The sequence below is a fragment of the Xylocopa sonorina genome, chromosome 8 (genome assembly GCF_050948175.1).
Source record: "Xylocopa sonorina isolate GNS202 chromosome 8, iyXylSono1_principal, whole genome shotgun sequence".
Taxonomy (NCBI): domain Eukaryota; kingdom Metazoa; phylum Arthropoda; class Insecta; order Hymenoptera; family Apidae; genus Xylocopa; species Xylocopa sonorina.
The window spans coordinates 12,608,392-12,627,012 of record NC_135200.1 but is presented as its reverse complement, the minus strand read 5'-3'; the positions used below and the strand labels follow the sequence as shown (position 1 = coordinate 12,627,012).

At 46.4% G+C, this 18,621-nt stretch overlaps 3 protein-coding genes across 3 annotated transcripts in view; 1 reads left to right on the top strand and 2 right to left on the bottom strand.

The window, feature by feature from the left end:
• Nucleotides 1-1,744: 1,744 nt before the first annotated feature.
• On the bottom strand, nucleotides 1,745-3,853 carry LOC143426397 (uncharacterized). Its single transcript, XM_076899836.1, has 3 exons — nucleotides 3,730-3,853; nucleotides 3,071-3,656; nucleotides 1,745-2,954 (listed from the first exon to the last, which is right to left on the bottom strand). The coding sequence occupies exons 1-3, from the start codon at nucleotides 3,851-3,853 to the stop codon at nucleotides 1,745-1,747; spliced, it is 1,920 nt and encodes a 639-aa protein (XP_076755951.1).
• Nucleotides 3,854-5,969: 2,116 nt separating this feature from the next.
• On the top strand, nucleotides 5,970-8,181 carry LOC143426396 (putative gustatory receptor 2a). The gene is made up of 6 exons (XM_076899835.1): nucleotides 5,970-6,350; nucleotides 6,404-6,805; nucleotides 6,885-7,151; nucleotides 7,214-7,279; nucleotides 7,343-7,432; nucleotides 7,952-8,181. Exons 1-6 carry the CDS (start codon nucleotides 5,970-5,972, stop codon nucleotides 8,003-8,005), a joined length of 1,260 nt encoding a protein of 419 aa, XP_076755950.1. The 3' UTR covers nucleotides 8,006-8,181.
• A 4,187-nt stretch (nucleotides 8,182-12,368) lies between these two features.
• LOC143426395 (uncharacterized) overlaps nucleotides 12,369-18,621 on the bottom strand; it is a 40,137-nt gene continuing 33,884 nt past the window's right edge. The window contains exons 2-4 of the mRNA XM_076899834.1: nucleotides 14,796-14,872; nucleotides 13,158-14,680; nucleotides 12,369-13,080 (exon numbers count right to left, since the gene is read on the bottom strand). Coding sequence (XP_076755949.1) covers nucleotides 12,369-13,080; nucleotides 13,158-14,680; nucleotides 14,796-14,843 — 2,283 coding nt within the window. The 5' untranslated portion in view covers nucleotides 14,844-14,872. The remainder of the gene's footprint in view (nucleotides 13,081-13,157; nucleotides 14,681-14,795; nucleotides 14,873-18,621) is intronic.

Below are 18,621 nucleotides of genomic sequence, written 5' to 3'. Positions count from 1 at the left end.
TTGCTTTCTAGTGCACGCGTTTTTTGTAATTTTGCTTTTCACCTTACCATGTTGTACACGGCTTAACGACTGTTTGCGTTCGGGAGAATTTCCGCGTACTTGTAGATACATACTGACATGTGAATCACAGCGTCCGTACGAATCATTCGCTCCTTCTCAACGAGAAAAGTGCATAGTTCGTTTATCTCTGTTATATACGGGAGAATCGGTGCTTTCAGAGGATTTCAGTCTGTAATTGCAAATCCGAATGCCATAAAGCGTTTAATCTGCTCAACTGGGAGCGGAAATATTCTCACGGTTTTCGTTTTAACAACGTAATATACACACTATTATGTATTTAAAAAAGTCTATGTTCCTCGGTGATCGCTCTCGGTAATATACATGTTTACATATACATATATATATATATTCCATATTATATTTTCCGCGAACGTTGCCGAGGGATGTTAGTTTCGTTACGTACGAACGTAGGGTAAGCCTTGTAGGTCGGTTCTTCGTTCAACGTCCAGCATTTTGTGATAGGAAACGATCAGAGAGAGCGAGACGCGACGTGTTTAATGTCTGTGGAAAAGAAAAGCAGAAGGAGAAAGGTTTTTATTCCGTTGGTATCCGCAGTTTCCGTAGTAACGATATACGAATCTTGAGAATGTTTGAACGAAATAACACTCTTTCCCCGCCATTAAATCGCAATTAAGGTGGAACTGGTTTCGTCTGTTATTGTAAAATAGATTATTCGGTTTTATACTTGTGACACACGATAATGTGCTTTAAAAAAACATATATTTACGCGTAAATCGAAGCATGTTGTAATGCGAACCGTGTCTTTGGTGTATGTTACATGTATATACGTATATATAGATATATAATGAAATTGATGATTTGTACATATATATAAGCATAAGTGATCTGGGGAAATGTAACGAATTCGTCTGTTAACGCGTTAAGTAGAGCTACTTGCCGAATTGTCCTTTTCGTTTATTATAGATACCGTTAAAGGTGTTCGCAGTGGCGTTCTTGTTCGAGGGACAGTATCGAAATCAGCATAATTCCTTCAGTAAAAAATGGCATCGAGTTGCAAATGCGACGCGTCTCGGTTACGCTGTCGTCCCTAGAATCGTGTACCTTCTTCTACGAGTTCGATCGATATTTTTAATCGAATTACGCTCGCCCTGCCGAGCAGGTACATCGCGTCCCAACTGTTTCGCTGCGATCAGCATCTAAATTCGATCGGTTGTTAATCGTTTTTGATTGATTTCGAAAATTTGCTGCGGGCGGTCTTTAATCCGATCGATCCGCTCTAAAGCTTCCCCGAAGCGATCTACTCGCAGTTGATAGAACGTCGGTAGAGGGTTCTAAGATGATAAACGTTAAAGCTGAACAGAAGTATTAATTGAATTGTACGTTAAGTATGTATAGAATGGTTTACGAATGATGCGATTCTGGCTTAAAATGTAACATATTATGGTATAATCTGTCTTTAATGCACTTTACGATTCAGATGTTCGATGTACGTTTATGGGAAATACGGATGACGAGGAATGTATACTGTATATTAACATTACTACTACCCCCATTATTATTGCTATTATAATAAAGAATGATACAACTTACGAGTAGCGATACTTTTCAAATCTATTTCTAACAATTTGATCATTGTCAACGAACGATTATCAAAAGATCTTTTATTCTTTTTTCAGATATGTTACATTCGAATCCTTCAGAGGAGATGAACACGGTAGAGGTGTTAATCTCTTGGCGACATGGACGATGGACTTGCGTTAAAAACACAAGAATCGACGACATTTTCGTCGTGCTGAACGGCCGAAGGATAATTCCTGTCTGGGGAACCGAAAACGAAAGTGGTTTCGAATTGTTTCGACCAGTTACGATCTGTTTTCGATCTCTTCTCTCTCGGTTCGTCATCTTCGGAAGCGTTCAAATCCGTAGACGATTCTCGTCGTTTCTTCTTGGAGAAACTTACCAGTTGCTCGCGAATCACAGATGAACCGATTTCATCGCCTGGGTTTCCGATTAGATCCGAATTCTGACTGTCTAATCGAAACGTGCCGAGAGACGTTCCTTTGAGTAGTTGGCTTTCAACTGTGTTCTTGACGCTTTGATCCTTCACAGCAGATACGTTCCAATTGTTCGTAGAGGTGGACGGTTGATTGAATTTACCGTGGAAGCTGTCCAGTGAACTCGGCGCAATTTCTCGATCCGTATGCACCGAGTCTGCGTCGCGTCGATCGTTGAAATGTTCGTATTGCGGCAAATCATTAGCGGCCCTGTTGGTTTCCTGGCTGGTCACGCGGATGCCATCAATTAGCGTCTTGGCACAATTAGCTTTCTCTGACGACAACAAAGTCAAAGCTTTGTCCATGAGAGCCTGGAGAGATTCCTGCGCGTCGATTGCTATCACACGGTGTTCCTCGGACGTATTCTCTTTCGATATCGAAGAGACATAAGCGTCATTAACACCTCCATCCTCGCAAGTCTTCCCTTGGACCTTTCCCGACTTGCAATTTCCTTCGATCTGATGCCTGTCGTTCAAAGTGGTCAGAGGGTTGTCCAGTTTTCGATTCGGACGAAATCTCTCAAATTCGTTCGTGTGACTTGGCGACAAATGCAGGCTATCTTCGTTAATCTGTAGAACGACCTGACAATTGGTTCGCAGGTTGAAACGACGACGATTGTTACTGCCGCGGTACGGCACATGTTCGTCTGATAGATCGTCGTCGAACGTGACGAACTTCTTGAACGAGATACCGATGGCCGAGCTGTTCCAGCAATCACAGTCGAACTGCAGGAAGCAGTCGTCGAGTCTAAGATGCGCCCTTTGGAAGCTGAAGATTATAAGCTCGCGCGGTATCGATTCCCACGCGTCGATCAAGGACGGCAGGATGTCCTCGCGAAATTTCCATTCTCCGTTGCTTCGCTGCGTTCGTTCCGCGTACCTTTAAAACAACACGTTTCGCGTATGCAAACGGCGTTTATAAAACTGTCGCAGAGGGCGAGAGCGGGAGGAACGGGTGGCTGGTATTCCCAGAATGCGTTTCTCTTCGGGACTCACCTTCGCCTGTAGATCATCTTGACGTAATGGAAGACGTGCTTTCGCAGCGGTCGTAAATGCGCCGGGAAATTCGCCGGGAAGTAAACGAGCTTCACGTTGCTCGCGGTGAAGTCGTTGAGCGCGCGCGCCTTCTCTCGACGCAGGAACATCAGGATCTTTCGTTCGCATCGCGTCATACGTTCGTTCAAGCTTGTCATCCAATTTCTGAACAACTCGTCCTCGATGTGAGAGTCCTCGCAATTATGGTAAATGTGCTCCTTCGTTTGTATCGTGCCAGGATACGGGCCGTACACCAACAGCGGTAGTTTCGTATGCCCCGACGAATCGCAGCCCATCAGAATCTTTATTCGATTCCCGCCACCTTCGATCTGCGTGGACGAGACCATCGACGGCGGTATGTCCGAGTACATGGTCAGCTCGTCCGCGTGGAACAAATCCCTGTATCTGTACTTGATTATCATTGGTCTTATCAGCTCGATCCACTCGCGATAATCCTTGAAAATCGGACCGGACTGGCTCCTCGGACCGGTCGGGAAACCGTGTTCCCTAAGAAAGTTGGTCAACCATGCGTTCGAGCATTTGAAAGCTGCGCAAAACAGACAGAAGGAGTAGAAGCGATCCTCTAGCGGTTCGTTCGTTAAATTTGTACGAGCGTGTACCATTAAAACCGCGTATGCTCGTCAACTGAAGAGCCTTCTCGCGTACCATGCGTCTGTCGAGGAAACTGTGGGTCGCATCTTTCTTGCAGGCCCACTTGAAGAGCTCTTCCTTCATCCCCTTCATACTTGATACCGGTTTACCTTCACCGTTGCTCTACTTCGAAGACATCGACGACAATTGGGAATAATTTAACGTCCTACCCGAAGGGTAACGTTGTTCCGCGGTATGATCCGGGAATGTAGTAGCTGTCGGGTTCGCTGATGACTTTCGATTGTCGATCGAACGTCGTTTCTCTCGATTCTGCGACGGCTCGGTGCCTACTTTCAAGTACTCGCGAGGAAACCTCGCGAGAGTTCGCTATGCAAGAATTTTAGCTCGTCCTCGATAGCAATTCCCTCGCAGCGTTTATTTTCATGGATGCGCGGCGCAGGAGCCCGTGCGTTGACCGCTCGATGGATATCGCTCGTTCTACGCGACGAGTTAAATTGCATTTCTCCGGGGCGTCGTCCTGACGAGACACTTCGCGTCGTAAATTTCCATCTAATGCACGCTGCTTTATATTACCGCCTCTGCTCCGTCCACGTTCCACGCCTTTCTTTCCATCGAGCTTTTCCCTACCTTCCAATCTTAATTCAAACGCAATTAACTTCGGCTGACCGGTCCTCCACGCGCTTCGAATTATTCCTACCGATATTCGAATCGAACTCGTTCTCACGGACGGCCAATCGAACCGTGGAACGTGATTACAGGAATGCACGAGCGCGTTACAATCCGTGTGAGAGCTTAAGTACTGCCACAAGGAAATCTGATTAATGGCCGCTCGCATTTCCGGTCTATTACCAGCATTTGACTATCAATGCTCGAACGTTACAGTTTCTATCAGCAACTGACCTACGTTTCTAATCGGCCCCATCTCGAACTGACGGACATAAATAGTTGATAAACCGTCTCAACGACTTGCAAAGCAATAAACTCGACGGTAAACGTTCTATCCGTCCTATCGATGCGCGAGCGTGACTAAGTAAATGTAGATACACGACGATTAAAATTTTCGTGTACCTAACGATTATCCCGCAAGATAGACGCTCTATTGTTTCTCTCGATTTGATAAGAAACGAAGAGTGGATGGTTAATCGCAGGTGGAGACAAATGGCTGGTAAGATTGCCCGATGGGAAGGCATCCGTTTGAGCGATTTGTTATTCTACTTCGACCGTTCAATTATTCATAATCTAATGCCAGTCGGAAGAGCGGCGCGTTCTAACGACCCAGCGAACGTTCGCGTACCCGCTGTTTGCGCGCTTAAACAGCTTTAATTCCGCTCTATCGATGGAAAACGACCAGCCGCTGAGAATCCTCGGTGTTATTTACACGGTTGCTCGGAGACATTCGACCGCCTCGACGCGCGCCATCGGGAGTGGATCGCAGCTCGCGGTTTCCTCTCCGACTTTCGCACAGCGTTCTCCTCGAGGTCTACAAGTCGACGTCACCAGTTGACACCAGGTAATCCAAAGAATTTCCCATTTTCGATTCGATCCCCGTGTTCGTCGTCGCGTTCCAGTTTTCACCGACAAAACATTTCTCAAATGCTTCTCTTTCGTACAGAATTTCGCTGGCAAGTCGCTCGTTGCTCGAAACTACGAGGAGATTGCAAGCTTCTGTGAATTTTTTCTTCTCCGCGCGGAAAATTTAATTCGATTACAAAGCGTCGACAACCGGCACAGCGTTCGAACGGCTAGGATAAACTATTTCTACGCGGCGAACGAAACGGAAGGGTAGAAAAGGGTATCGAGTCGCGGTCAGCGGACGAATGATCGGTGGCAGAGCTCTAAATCAAAAATGAAACGAGTTTGCACGCGTGATACGTGGGTTCATTCGGTTCTTCGTGATCGAACGTACCTCGAAAATTTTCCCTTTTCCCAGCCACGGTAATATTTCAAATCGATAGCGAACAGGAAACAGTGACTAATAGCCAGCCACAATGAACTCGATTCGTTTTACGTTTACGATTTATACCGGTCTCTAGGATTACCTTTTTTTCACCGTCGCAGGAATTTCACTTACCATACCCGAGCGCCGTCGTTTTATTTCTATTCCCTTCGAGAGCATCGATCGCGACGCGAATCGGAGCGGAGCGCCTTTAAAGTCGAAGCGAATCGATCGAACGAATTGATCGTGTAATTGTTGTTACAGCTTAAAATTTCCGTAGAAGGAAAATTTCCATAGAGTTTTATTAGAGAAATGTCATTCCTGCGAGAAGAGTCGACCAAGTACCGAGGCAAGCGGGCGTTTCCATCGTCGAAAGCACAGGTGACGCCGTTCGACGTGGAAACTACGTTCACGGAGCTGACGGAGGCGAGAAAGAAACGGAAGCTGGCGAGAAGGTACCGCGGGACCGACTCGCCGTTGTACTCTGCGGTATTCCCGCTGGTTTGCATCATGAAGATAATCGGTTTGGCGCCGTACGACTTCACGGCTGACGAGATGACACCGTCGAACGCGTGTCTCGCATTCTCGTTCGCCTTCGTCGGTATCTATTCCTACATCATATACATGGTCTACATGAGATTCACCGTCGTCAAAAGGAGCAGCGTGATACTGAGCACAGTCGAGAACACGAAGGTAATTATCGGCAAAGGGAGATTCGGCGAACGTGAAACGGTGATGGCTCGTAGGTGGCGGTCAATTTCTTCGTGGTGATGTACGAGCTGATATGGACGATGCTCACGAGGGGCACGTTCACGCGAATTTGGAACGACCTGCAGAACTTGGACGCGAAGCTCAGCCAACTGGGCTATCCGCGGAAAGAGACGAAAACGGTGATCGCGACCTGGTCTCTTTTGATCAGCCAGACGATCATTTGGACGCTGGTTAATCAGAGCGGGATGTACGCCTTTAACGAGAGCTGGCCGTTCAACGTTAGCTACATGTTCCTTTACGTCAGCACCGCGGTATCCGTGTTCAAATTTTTCGGAATGGTCAGCTTTCTCGGTCAACGATTCGGCCAGCTGAATCGAATCGCGAGGGAAAACTTGCCGCCCAGACTTGGCTACAAAAGCACCACTGCCAGCAGAAAGGTGGTGTATCTATTGTATACTTGGAACGAGAACATTAACGGTGGAACGTAAAACTGTTTTTTATGTTTACTCGAGGAAGACCATCCAGGATCTGCACAACGCGTTAATGATCTCCAGCGAGGCGTTTGGCTCACTCTATTCGTGGTCCCTGTTGTTCTGGCTTGGAAACTTGAGCGTGCACAGCGTCAGCAATCTGTACTTCATCATCGACTGGACCTTATTGACGCCCTGGTCCCAGACAACCTTCCCTCACATATTGCGTATATTCAATATGTGGTCCTGGCTGATCGCTTTTACAACGCAACTGTTAGCCATCCACATCGGTTGCGATTACGCGATAACCGAGGTAAATCGTTGCGTAGAAAGTTTATTCTATGTAGAAATACTAAAAAGAATAACAAATTTCAGGCAAATTCTATAGCGGCGATACTCGTCGAGTGGGACGCGAGGATCGGTAAAAGATTTCCTTACGATGTGAGTCCTGTTGCTCGGTGATCGAAAGTTACACGATCGCTCCATTATTCGTACATTTTACAGAACGGTCTCGCATCGCTGCAGTATCTGAACAGGCGGCTCCATTTTACGGCTGGCGGCCTCTTCGACGTCAAGTTGTCGCTGCTCTCCTCGGTAATCGCGTTTTCTATTCTCTCAATTTGAGACGGCTCCGCTTCTTTTCTCACGTAAAAACGCGAGAAACTAATTGAAATAACTAACGGAATTCGTAAAAGTTACCGAAGCCAACCGTGAATCGCGTCGCGATTAAGTCGCGCGATCCACCTCCCAATTTCCCGAATCCCCGCGGGATTCGTTTTATCTACGAAACGAGTTGGTAATAGCGGTGTACGCTGTCAGAGGCATAAGCCATTTCGAGAAGACACTCAGCCCTTGATAAATATTCGGGTGCATTGAATTACATCCCCCGCGATAAATGAATGTCTGAGCAGTTCCGAGCGGGCAGAGCCACCGGTCTCTGCCTCTGCATTCGCATCGATTTCCCTTTAAAACGCATCAACTCGGTCGCTTTTAATACGAGATGAAACTCTCCGCCTTCCAGTCGCGTTCCATCCTCCGATTAGTTTTTTAATGCCCTTAATGCGTTACTCGATAAACAATTAGCGGCTCGTTAAATGCCGTGATTGGTTTCAGATCGTGGGGATGATGTCGACGTACCTGATCATCCTTTTGCAGTTTCCGAGTTGAATTTCCAAGGCGCGCCAAAGGGAACCGAGGAATAGCCCCGCGAGATTCGATAAAATCGATCGATGGTTCTGTCAGAGACGGGTGCTCTCATCAGACATTTCTCGCGCTCGACCATACCTCCTTTAAACTACTTTTCCGCCGGTAAGTAGTACGTCCAGGCTTTTCGCGTCCCACTGGCTCCGGTGTCCCGTGAATAGCTCGGCTTTTTTTCAACGACGTCGAAGCTGAGAAATCGACGGAATTTTACGGAATCTCTCGCGCGGGGAAATCAATTTCTCAAAGAATATACGCTATCGGAATCCCTTTAACATCCGAGATGCGCGACGGATCGATGCAAACGCCGGTTTAAACGAGATTAACGCGCTTTCGGAACGATTCTCCGCTGCAGCAGCTTGCAACGAATATGCCAGCCAGGTTTACGATATCGCTCGAAGAAGACGAAGCGCGTCAAAGTAATACGCGTATCGATATTCGGTCGAGTATTTACGTGGCCATGTTGCGCGCCCATTGGAACGCTCGTTCTTCGAAACAACCCCCGATTTTTTTTAACGCGCGTAGCAAACGAGTCGTATCGTCGAGAATTTTACGACTCGAGCCGAAATCGCTAGACATTGGCCCTCTGCTGTTGAATTACAACTACGATTACGAACGAACCGTACGAGTCGGATCGAAACGCTCCCTCTGGCAACAGATTCCGCTCCCGCGGGGATGGAAGGCGAGCAGCTTTTTGTCTGTCAGCAAGTTTCAGCGAAATTTAAAGGTCGACCTTTTCGGGGTGCCACGGGGCGGGGAAGCAAATAAAAAAATCATTGACACTGGACACCGTAAGCGCGGACACGTTGCAGCAATTTTCTACGCCATCACCCTGGAAAATTGCTTCTTCCCTCGTTCTGTCGACCTTCTTTTCTTCGCCGCGGCGCACGCAATCGCCACCCGTTGCATGACAATTCCACTTCGCAACCGCGTGACCCTATTTACACGTTAAATTTATCTCGAAAATGGTGCCAGACTTTATTAAAATATAAACGGTGTAACGTCCGTTCATCCCTTTACCGCCTCGTCAGATCTCCTTATCCGTTAATGTTCTCTCAACGCTCGGATGTACGTCCAAACGGGAGTTTCAGCAGTCGTATCCTCTTTAAAAATTCATTAGAGAATCTTTCTTTAATAACTGGCTTTCCGTCCTCGCGGTGGAAACGGTCGTTTCTGGTTAATCACGTTAGACCGTTCCTGTCCGTGAAAAGTTACACCTTTATTAATTCCGGCGACCCTACGGGAGCCGTTGAAAGGATTAGAATTTCACGTTCCGCCACGTTTTTCCGACCGTTCCCTCGAAAACGCGACGAGCAACGATTCCATCCGCCTCGAAACCTGGTAAATCCGTGCCAAGCCAAGCGCGTCACTGTTTCGAGACGTCGAACGCTGTACGAGTTCGCACCGCTTTAAGTTGTACCCGGAAGACGAAAGGTAAGTTTCCTAATGGGACAGCGTTTCATAAGCTTTTATCGTCCAGGGATTTGCGATTGGGATTGTTGCACCTCGTTACGTCGAATCAAGCTTGCCAGCTCTTCGACGGCGGAAAGAGGAAATTTAATAAGAGCGAATCGTCGTTATCGATAGACGCCTGTTCGTTCGTGTGTCTTCGTTCGGCTCTGAACAATCGACGTAAACGATCCCTGTTCCCTGCCTCTTAATTAATTGATACCAATCGCAAACGGGCCGATTCCTGCAATTTTATCGTTTTCCGAAAGCAGATGCAATTTATACATTGGAAGTCGCGTACCAATTAAGACTCGGCGATTAATAACCGGTACCAGGAACGGGGCTCGTTAAGACACGGTTTTTACGCTCCGGTGAGATTTTATTTCGAAACGTGAATTAAATAGTCGCTTAATAATCCAGCGAATATATTCCGCGCGACGTACCCGGGGAGGCTGAAGGAAAAACCCTGGAGGCTGCGCGGAGCTTTTTAAATATTCCCCCCCTCGCGAGTGTTTCCCGGTTACGGATCTCTGTTGCACCGATTAACGAGGGAAATATCCGCGCATTGGTTTCACACGGTTCCGCGCGCGGTACGCGTCTGATCCCTGGCTAAATTAGAAGATTAGCAACGCGAGCTCGTAAATCTCTATTCGCGCGTGTACACGTATCCATCCTCGGCGCGGAACCGTGTAACGGCCGCGTGTACAATCAGGATCGGGTTTGCGTTACACGTTAACGCGATACCTCTTCGAAACTTTCCAGTCTTGTCCTCGTGACGCAACTGCTGTATTAAAATATGCGAAACCACCCCGTCGCTGAAAGCCTCGAACGCTCCTGTTTTCCCGCGATAGTTGGTAAAACACCGGCGATCCCGCCCGCACGGCCTTGACACGAATGCGCAGGTACACCCACGGAGGAGCTACGCGAATTTCGTTGCGTCCGATGCAGCCAACCTCGTTTAATGGCCAACCATCGCGACCCACGCTCACCCACGACTCAACTACGTCATACCATATCCGGTGCATACCCGCTACCGCGTCACCCGTCTCCTACCCTTCCTACGTGACCGTCATTTCACCGTTGCGATTTGCTATCACGCTAGGCAACGTCACCGCGATCTTAGAATCGCACCTTTTCATCGATCTCTGTTACCGTACCCGTTCTATCCGTCGAACGATATCGGCTACCCCGACACGTCGATCAGTGCACCCCCATTTCGCCCCGATATTTCTCGTCCAGCCGTCGAGCGTTGACGTCGAACGCAGGACGGCCTCTCGATTGATTCTATAGAACACGGATTCCAGTTATCTGGCCTTCCAATTATCTGGACCCTTGATTATTGGCCATGTAATCGGAAATTGTTGAACACGAAATATGGAAACAGTGTCGGGAGAGCCAGGCTGGATAGGTGACGGGGTAATAATCTCGCTGAATAACTTGTCCTCTCGATTCTGATCGGGTTCGACAACGATATCGCCCGCGATATTACTTCCTGACCATTGCGACACGGCTCTCCGATTAATCGACTCTTCATCGTCGTAGCCAACAGCCGGCGACCAAGGAGGTCGTAATTTTTCCCCGATTTTTTCGTCGAGGAATTCGCAGAGTCGGATTATCTAACGCTTGGCGTATTTTAAATTTCCAGAGCGTTACGCGTATATCTACTTCGTTATGTTTTTGTTAAAACGCCCAGGGGTACACGCGAGTAGCCCAAGATTTGCAACATTTCCATGATTTTTATTAAAAGAAAAATGTACTACGATATTGTACAAGCGTGTTTACATAAAATTCCATGGTAAATAAATCTGTACAATTTACCGAAAATAATTAGGCCTACGTAGAGTATATCTATCTACTTGGCTAGCCGCTACTCACAACTGTGTAGATACATGGCACAAATACGTAATACTGCTAAGTTGCGAGATCACGAAGTACAACGCTAGATTCGCCGGATCCGAGTCCCTCTGTAAATATTTCTTTACAGAAATACACGAGGCTACGTAGATTTCCTTTTTTCCCCATCCAGCAGATTACTTCCGCGGATTACTTCGAGTCGACGTTTAACATTTCCTACCGAAAACGAACGCGACACGCAGAATTGAAATTGAAGATGTGCCGCGCAAAATCGAGAGATCTTTACGAGAACGTTTCCTCATTGGAAACGACGAGACTCTCCGCGCCGTGCACACTGCATTTTTTGTACAATATTCTCTCATTTTTTGCACTCTCTCTTTCTCTCTCTCGTTTCTAGTCCATCGGTTCCAGTGATTAAAAATCTATAATCGAGTAGCTCGCGCGTGTAAACTTTTCCGCGCGCTCGCGGAAACGAAGATTCTTAAAAAATTAAAACGTCCAATGGCCGTGGCTCGAGTAAAATATATGGTTGTCGCTTTTAAAAACGAACATGCACAGATAAAAAAAAAATGAAAGAAGAGAAGCGTGGCATCCGGTGGCCCCCGAGCTCTCGTGAAATATTTCTCGCGAAACATACTGAACTCTACCACGCAACAAATATCTAGAGTGTACTGTCGCTAAAATACTCGAGTACAATTGTGAAATGCTACTGAAATTCTACAGAAGCGTCTCAACCATTCCTTCCATACACAACATCGCACGAGTGATCAATCGTAAGCATAAAATAGTCGCGTATTAACAACCTCGATCTTCCTTAAACTTGTAAATGTCTAAAAAATTTGTACCGTCAGTATAAAATATTGGTATACACGCAAAAAGATACCAATCACCCTGTCCTATTCTATCGTCAATATCATAGAATACATACCCATATCTCAAATAGTCTACGGTCCAACTTTCATTTAAATACGATTAATCATCTGACCTGAGCGTCGGACCGTTGATAATCAGCAAAGATTCGAGTGAATTAGTACACGGACCTCTTCTCCGTGGAAGTGAAGTCATTGAGGAAGCGCAACGCCTCGCTGCTGTAGCAAACCCTTATGTTTCTCGGCTTGATCGTGGCGTAGTGCGGTACCAGATTACACGGGACCTTGTACGCGCTGAAGTCGACTAGCCCGTTCCTCTTGGAGGACCGGACCTCCTCGTAGCCAGTGGATTTCGGTCTCTCGAGTGGTCGATTAGGAACATCGTAGATCGGCTCGCTGTTTCTTCTGGTAACGGTCGGCTGGCAATACGACGAGAGTTCGTTGTTAGACTTCGAGATGAACTTTCTGGGGACGTCGTAGTTGCTCGCCGTGGACGAAGAATCGCGGCAAGAAGCCGAGAAACACGTGTCGTCGCAGCTTCTATGGAACTCCACCTCGTACAGGTTGTTCTTGATGACTCGAGGCGGCTCCTGGCTACCGCGACACTCGTCGGAGTTGTGAAACTCTTGGGGCTCGTCCATTTTTGTCAGCGAGACGAATGGATGTTTCGGGATCCCGGAGACATGGGGGTGTTTCGGGAGTTTGTCCAGGGGCTCGTGCGCGGAAGGCGAATCGCGAGCTTTCTTCGACGTTGATCTGCGATCCAAGGACTTGGTTACCATATCCGGCGAGGGATAGCTCGGACCAAGGTCCAGTTTCACTTCTTCCCGGGGCACCTCGGTTAGATGTAGCTGCTTCTTGTCGGGATTTCTGGAATTTTAACGAACACGGTTATTTAAACGAAGGAAAACATTTTTTTAAATGAAAGAAACAAGAGTGAAAGCTACCTCGATGTACGGTACGCGTCGCAAAACGCTTCGTCCAACTCGTCGTCCAACGAATTCCTCGATCCGAAAGTTCTCAAAGTGGTTCTTCTTTCTGGTTCAACATAACTGTTTTCCTGCTGAAGTAGAGCGTCCGCGATGGAAATCAAAGACGTCAAAGAGGAGGAGGAGCAAGATCTTTCGTCGTATCCGGAATCCTGAAGTTCTCGCGACTCCTCGTTCAGGTTCCTCTCCGAAGAGAATAACTTGTTCTTCCTCTCGAGTTTCTTACCGGTGAACGAGAAGAGCAGCTTCTTCAGCGATCTCTTCCGCGGCAATTTCTTCCCGGTGATGGGGATCCAATCGATGGAGGTGTCTTCGACTTCGATCGGTTTCTTCAGAAATGCTCCCACTATTTTCGGTGTTTTGTCTACGCGCGGAACTTCTCCAGCCTCGTTGATCATCGTGCTCGTCTTCGGAAGCGCGTTTCCTGCCATGAAATTAGCCTCGTCCGTGTCTGGTAGAGTCACGTCCAGATTGATGTCCTCCACGGCTTTCGTGTCGTCGAGGGACGACGCGTTTAATAGATCCAAGTGAAAATTAGACCTCCCTTTGGAGTCTGTTTTGTCCAAGGTGAAGAGACTGGAGTAGTCCGAGCTGGAATCCTTCGAATCCTGTCGTTCGAGATTCGTTGGACTCGTGCCGATCTCCGACGAAATACTCTTGTCTTTAGAACTTCTGCGATTGAACGGAGACGAGAAGATACTCGATTTTTTCGAGCTCTTGGAGTCGACAGATCTGTCTTTCGATTCCACGTAAAAAATGCCCGAGCGCCTGTTCTCGTTCTTCGTTTTGCCTTCTAAAGGTTTGGAGAAATTATCTAAATCTCCGTCTTCATCGTTCAAGTTCTCCAAAGACGAGTCAAAAATGCCAAATTCCTTCTTCGTCGCCTCTGAATTACTGTTAGGTGTCGAAGGACTTACAGTTACCCCATCCACGGTATCCTGGTCTTGTTTCGAAGGCGAGGAATCCACGGAGCTGCTTTTGAATGGACTGCTGAAAATCCCGAATCCTTTACTCCGCGCCTCTGGTAAGATTGCTTCTTGTTTGCTTTCTTCTTGCTCCTTTTGATTCTCTTGCGCGGTTTTCAAGTCGTCGTATGTCTTGTACTTCACTTCGAACGCAGCGACGATTTTCTTGACGAAGTTCTTTTCCTTCGAATTCCCGTGGACGGAAGCCCCGTCGTGTTTCGTGGGCGAGAGAAAGCCCAACTCGAATTCGCGAATAATACTCTCCAAGTCTGGCATCACTGGCGGCGTCTGCGGGGTTACGGAAGTTCTCTGGGGAGTGGATGCGTCGTAGGTGTCGCAGAGCTCGCTTCTGTCCAGAGCTTTCATCGCATTTGTCTTCGTCTGACCGGATGTAACTTGGTACTTATGCGGAGAATAATTCCCAAGCTTCTTGATCCAATTTCCCTTCGTGGGTCCTGAACTTCTCGCCTCGTTTCCCTTTTGTCTACCCTTCTCGGCACCGTTCGCCACGTTCAGCTGCAATGGATTGAAAAATGGAAATCAGTAAACGCATTTACAAACTTTCGAACACTCTCTCCGTTTTTTTCAGGCTTTCAAAACTAATCAAATGAATATAGATTAACGACCAAACCTCTTCGTTGCTGTTTTTCCTCAGCACTCGTTGCAGGAAGGTATTCATTTTCGATGAGCTTAATTAACGAACTTAAACTGTTTTTACACTGTCTCTCAGATTTAATTTACGATTCGTCGTCTTGATTCAAGCTCGTTGACACGCGATTTACATCTTATCACTAACCGCCCGAGAAATATTTAGCAATACTGAACTCGTCCGGCTTTGAATAATTGAATTGTCACTTTTGTATCTGTCGAAACGAAGTTTCAGCGATAGCTCGATGTCAACGCAGTGAAATTTCGGTATTAAATGAGGGTTAAAAGTATGAGTCGGCCTATTTGTACCTGCTGAAACTTCCGGGGTAAATGGTAACCAGCCCCATTCACTTTTCGACGTGCCTAACTAAAAGGAGGGGGGGGGGGGGGGAGAGAACACAGGGTGTCATGCGAAAAGGAATGTAGAAATTGAATTTTAAATATATCACTTGGAAACGTAAAAAATGAAATCATATCTCTCCATTTTGCTCTTTCACCTTTTCACATCTGCTTTGAATCGTAGAATTTGCCTCGTAATTAAATTAAAAAACACGAAGTGAACGTAGAGCGAAAAAGCGCAGAGGAGAGCTTTATCGATAATTGCTTCTCGTTTCCGAAAATTCGTGTTGACACAAATGAAAGAAGCAAAGGAACGTGATAATAAATGGAAATGGAAATAATGCAAATCCGACCTCGTATGTGAGGATAATTAGTTCGCGTTGGGAAAACAAGAGAGCTCTCTTGTTAAAATATTCGAAAATATTATGCGAAGGGCTCCAGAAAAATGGTGAAAGCGAACATCGATAACGCGTTCTCGTTCAACGATCAATTCTATTCATATATTCGACATTAAGAGATTAATAAAATTTATCGAATATTAGAGAGGCGGGAGCAGTTGTACCATTCAGCGTTTCGTTCTCCCCCGACGGGACACGCCATGTGCAATTCTCGGCGTCGTTACGTTTATCGATATTGATTTTCCATTCGGTCCAGACGGGGTAAAATAAATTTGTCGTGCGTTCGGCGAATAGAAATTTCCGCAGTTTCGACACATACGCCTTTTAGAAAAACCAACACCCTCCCCTTCCGTTCTGCTTGCGAACATATACCTGGCTCGAGGACAGGCCACCGCGAGAACAAGGAGCAATAAAGCAATATTTATCCGCTTTCCGGAACCTTCCAACGGGACTATGTATTATTTTCGCCAAGAAACGCTGATCCATCTACCTACCCACGAAACCCGTGCTGCAATTCCCTATGCGCGTATCGATACTCAATACCCATTGGAGAATAAAAACGGACCGTGGAGAATCCCCGAGCAGGGAATTCCAGGTCGGCAGAAGTTGGTCGTTCGTTATTAAAAATTACGTTCGATGGGTAAACCCGATAAAAGAGCGGAAGCCTGGGTAATTATCGGTTAATAGTCATTTTTCTGCAAATTAATTTAATTCTAAGATAAAAATTCAATTGTGCGCCGGAGAAGGCAATTCGTCCAGTGGTACAGATCAACGAAACGGTCAACGCGACCGCGATCAAGGAGAGTACCATTGAAATTTCGCAGACGGGTACACATACGATACGCGATCGAGTGGAATATAATGGAAAGATTTAATACTATCTCGACGTTAGAAATTTCTAACAGACATCAAAGAACAGTCCAATGGATTGCGAGCGAAGTTATTCTTTCTTTTTTGCTTATTCTGTGAAAATTAATTAAAGTATCGAAGATCGCGCCACTTGATGGATATCGGTTCGGTGCATGGAAATCTATCATTTCGGCGTAGAAAAATTGTTATGTACAGAAGGATTTGAGTGGAGATATGAAATTTAAGGGTGGATTAAATACCAATTGAAAAGAGAGGAGATGAGACGGATGAGTTTGGTGGTAACTGGGAAGATTGCAGTATTTTTCTGTTCTACCGGTTATCTATGGGTCAGGGTAGCGATGTATTTTATTTGTACTTTTTCCGATGTCCTCAGCTTTCACGTGATATAATTCGTATCGAATATCACGTTGCGTTAGCCGCTGGAGGAAATGAAATACGCGAGAAAAACGGATGACCGAGCAGGGAATGGAAAAAAATCCGGTCTGTCGGGTGCTACGTGGCGCAGGCGAACCATTATGAGTTTCGCGATGCCTTTGTGACAATTACCGGCTAGAAAATGTTACCCAGATTACCGCGTTCCAATTTTCTCGCAATTAATTTAATTTCCCGCGAAAAAATTAGTCACGATTTAATCCCTCCGGACTGGCACTGGTACCAACCCTGCGTTCCTTCAGTTTGAAAGGGATCGCGACGAGATATACAGAGTGGTGGACAACGAGCCATAAGTAATGTAATGAAACCTATATATAAATAAATTTCAGTGCAGAATGTCCCGTTAAGATCAAGATTAATCGTGGAATACAAAGGTCCTTGGTTTCCACGATGGCACATTTAAACAATGCAGGTCGCTACGTTGTATTGTATCTTCCCATGAATACATTTTGGCATTGTGTCGCGCGGTTAATAAGATTTCACCGACATAGCAGCGAAACGATTTTCCGATGTTTATACCGGCAATAAAATGTACACCTGACATTAATGGCTGAACGAGGAAGCCTTCAAATTTTTCGCCTGTTTTCAGAGAGAAGTTCCACCCCGTGCGCCTTCTACCATTTTGCCAAAAGTAATTACGTTGACCTGGTCAGGCGAAAGGCTCGATGCGTCCTGCTAATCCGCGTTTATTGTACCCTCGTCGGTACGTAGCTAAGGCTATCTTTATTGTCGCGCAGCTGTTGCCCGTTGACTGGAACCAAGAACAATAGACACGTACCTGCCGCCGGTTGTGGGAATTGGCTAATTGTCTTCCGTCCCCCCGTTCGAGTACAATTACTAGCGAAGGAATTTTTCCGAATAATCACGCGAGCCATGAACAATAACTAGCTTACAGGGTATTTTCAGAGTATCACCAGGATTAGCAGTCTGCTGGAAATTGCAATATTTATTTATAGATCTGCTTATGGCAGTAGTTTAGTCGCAAACAAATGCGGGTGAAACACGGTGATGTAACTGGAGCACGGCTGGGTTAGATCGCGGTAACCCGTATCAATCAGAGCCAGTTACACGGTAATTAGAGTCAGGAACTGTTACGGATTGTCGCTTGACACCTTCTCCGTCTTCGAATTTGTCGAATCTACGTCGAACTAATTTACATAACTCGTCTTGTAGTTCGAATGGAACGCGTTAAGGTTGAACCGTACCGATCCACGATTTCGATCGCGTCGAGGTCCAAGTACCGAGGCGGCAGTATTCGATAAAAGGTACGTTTCTATGGAAAACGCGACGAAACAAAAACTCTCCCTCGAAGCAGAGGTTAATGAAACGATTTATAATTCTGATCGCGTAAAAAGCAGCTCGCGTAAAATTAATGGGAGGCGTTATCGGACGCGAACTCGTCGCCACGGTAAACCGTAGGTCCCGTTGACCTTCCAACGCGTGACGCCAGAGACCTTTAATCGGGGTGTCGCGATCGCGAAGGGTGGTTATTGGTCGTAAAGGAGGCAGAACGTTTCTCTCGTAAATGGTGACCGGAACGCGATCGATTCAATGTTTATTTAACTTCGACTGTTCGGATTCGTTTTACCCTGAAATCCCTTGTTTGGGCCGCAAACATACCGTTCGAGAAATTTATTCGAGCATTTGCATATCTGAAAGAGGGATTTGATATTTTTATTGAAACGATTCAGCCGCTATCGCTTAAATTGTTAGAGGCAGTAAGAAAACCGTAATAGAGGTGTGCGGAAATGGTCTCCCCTATAATCCTTG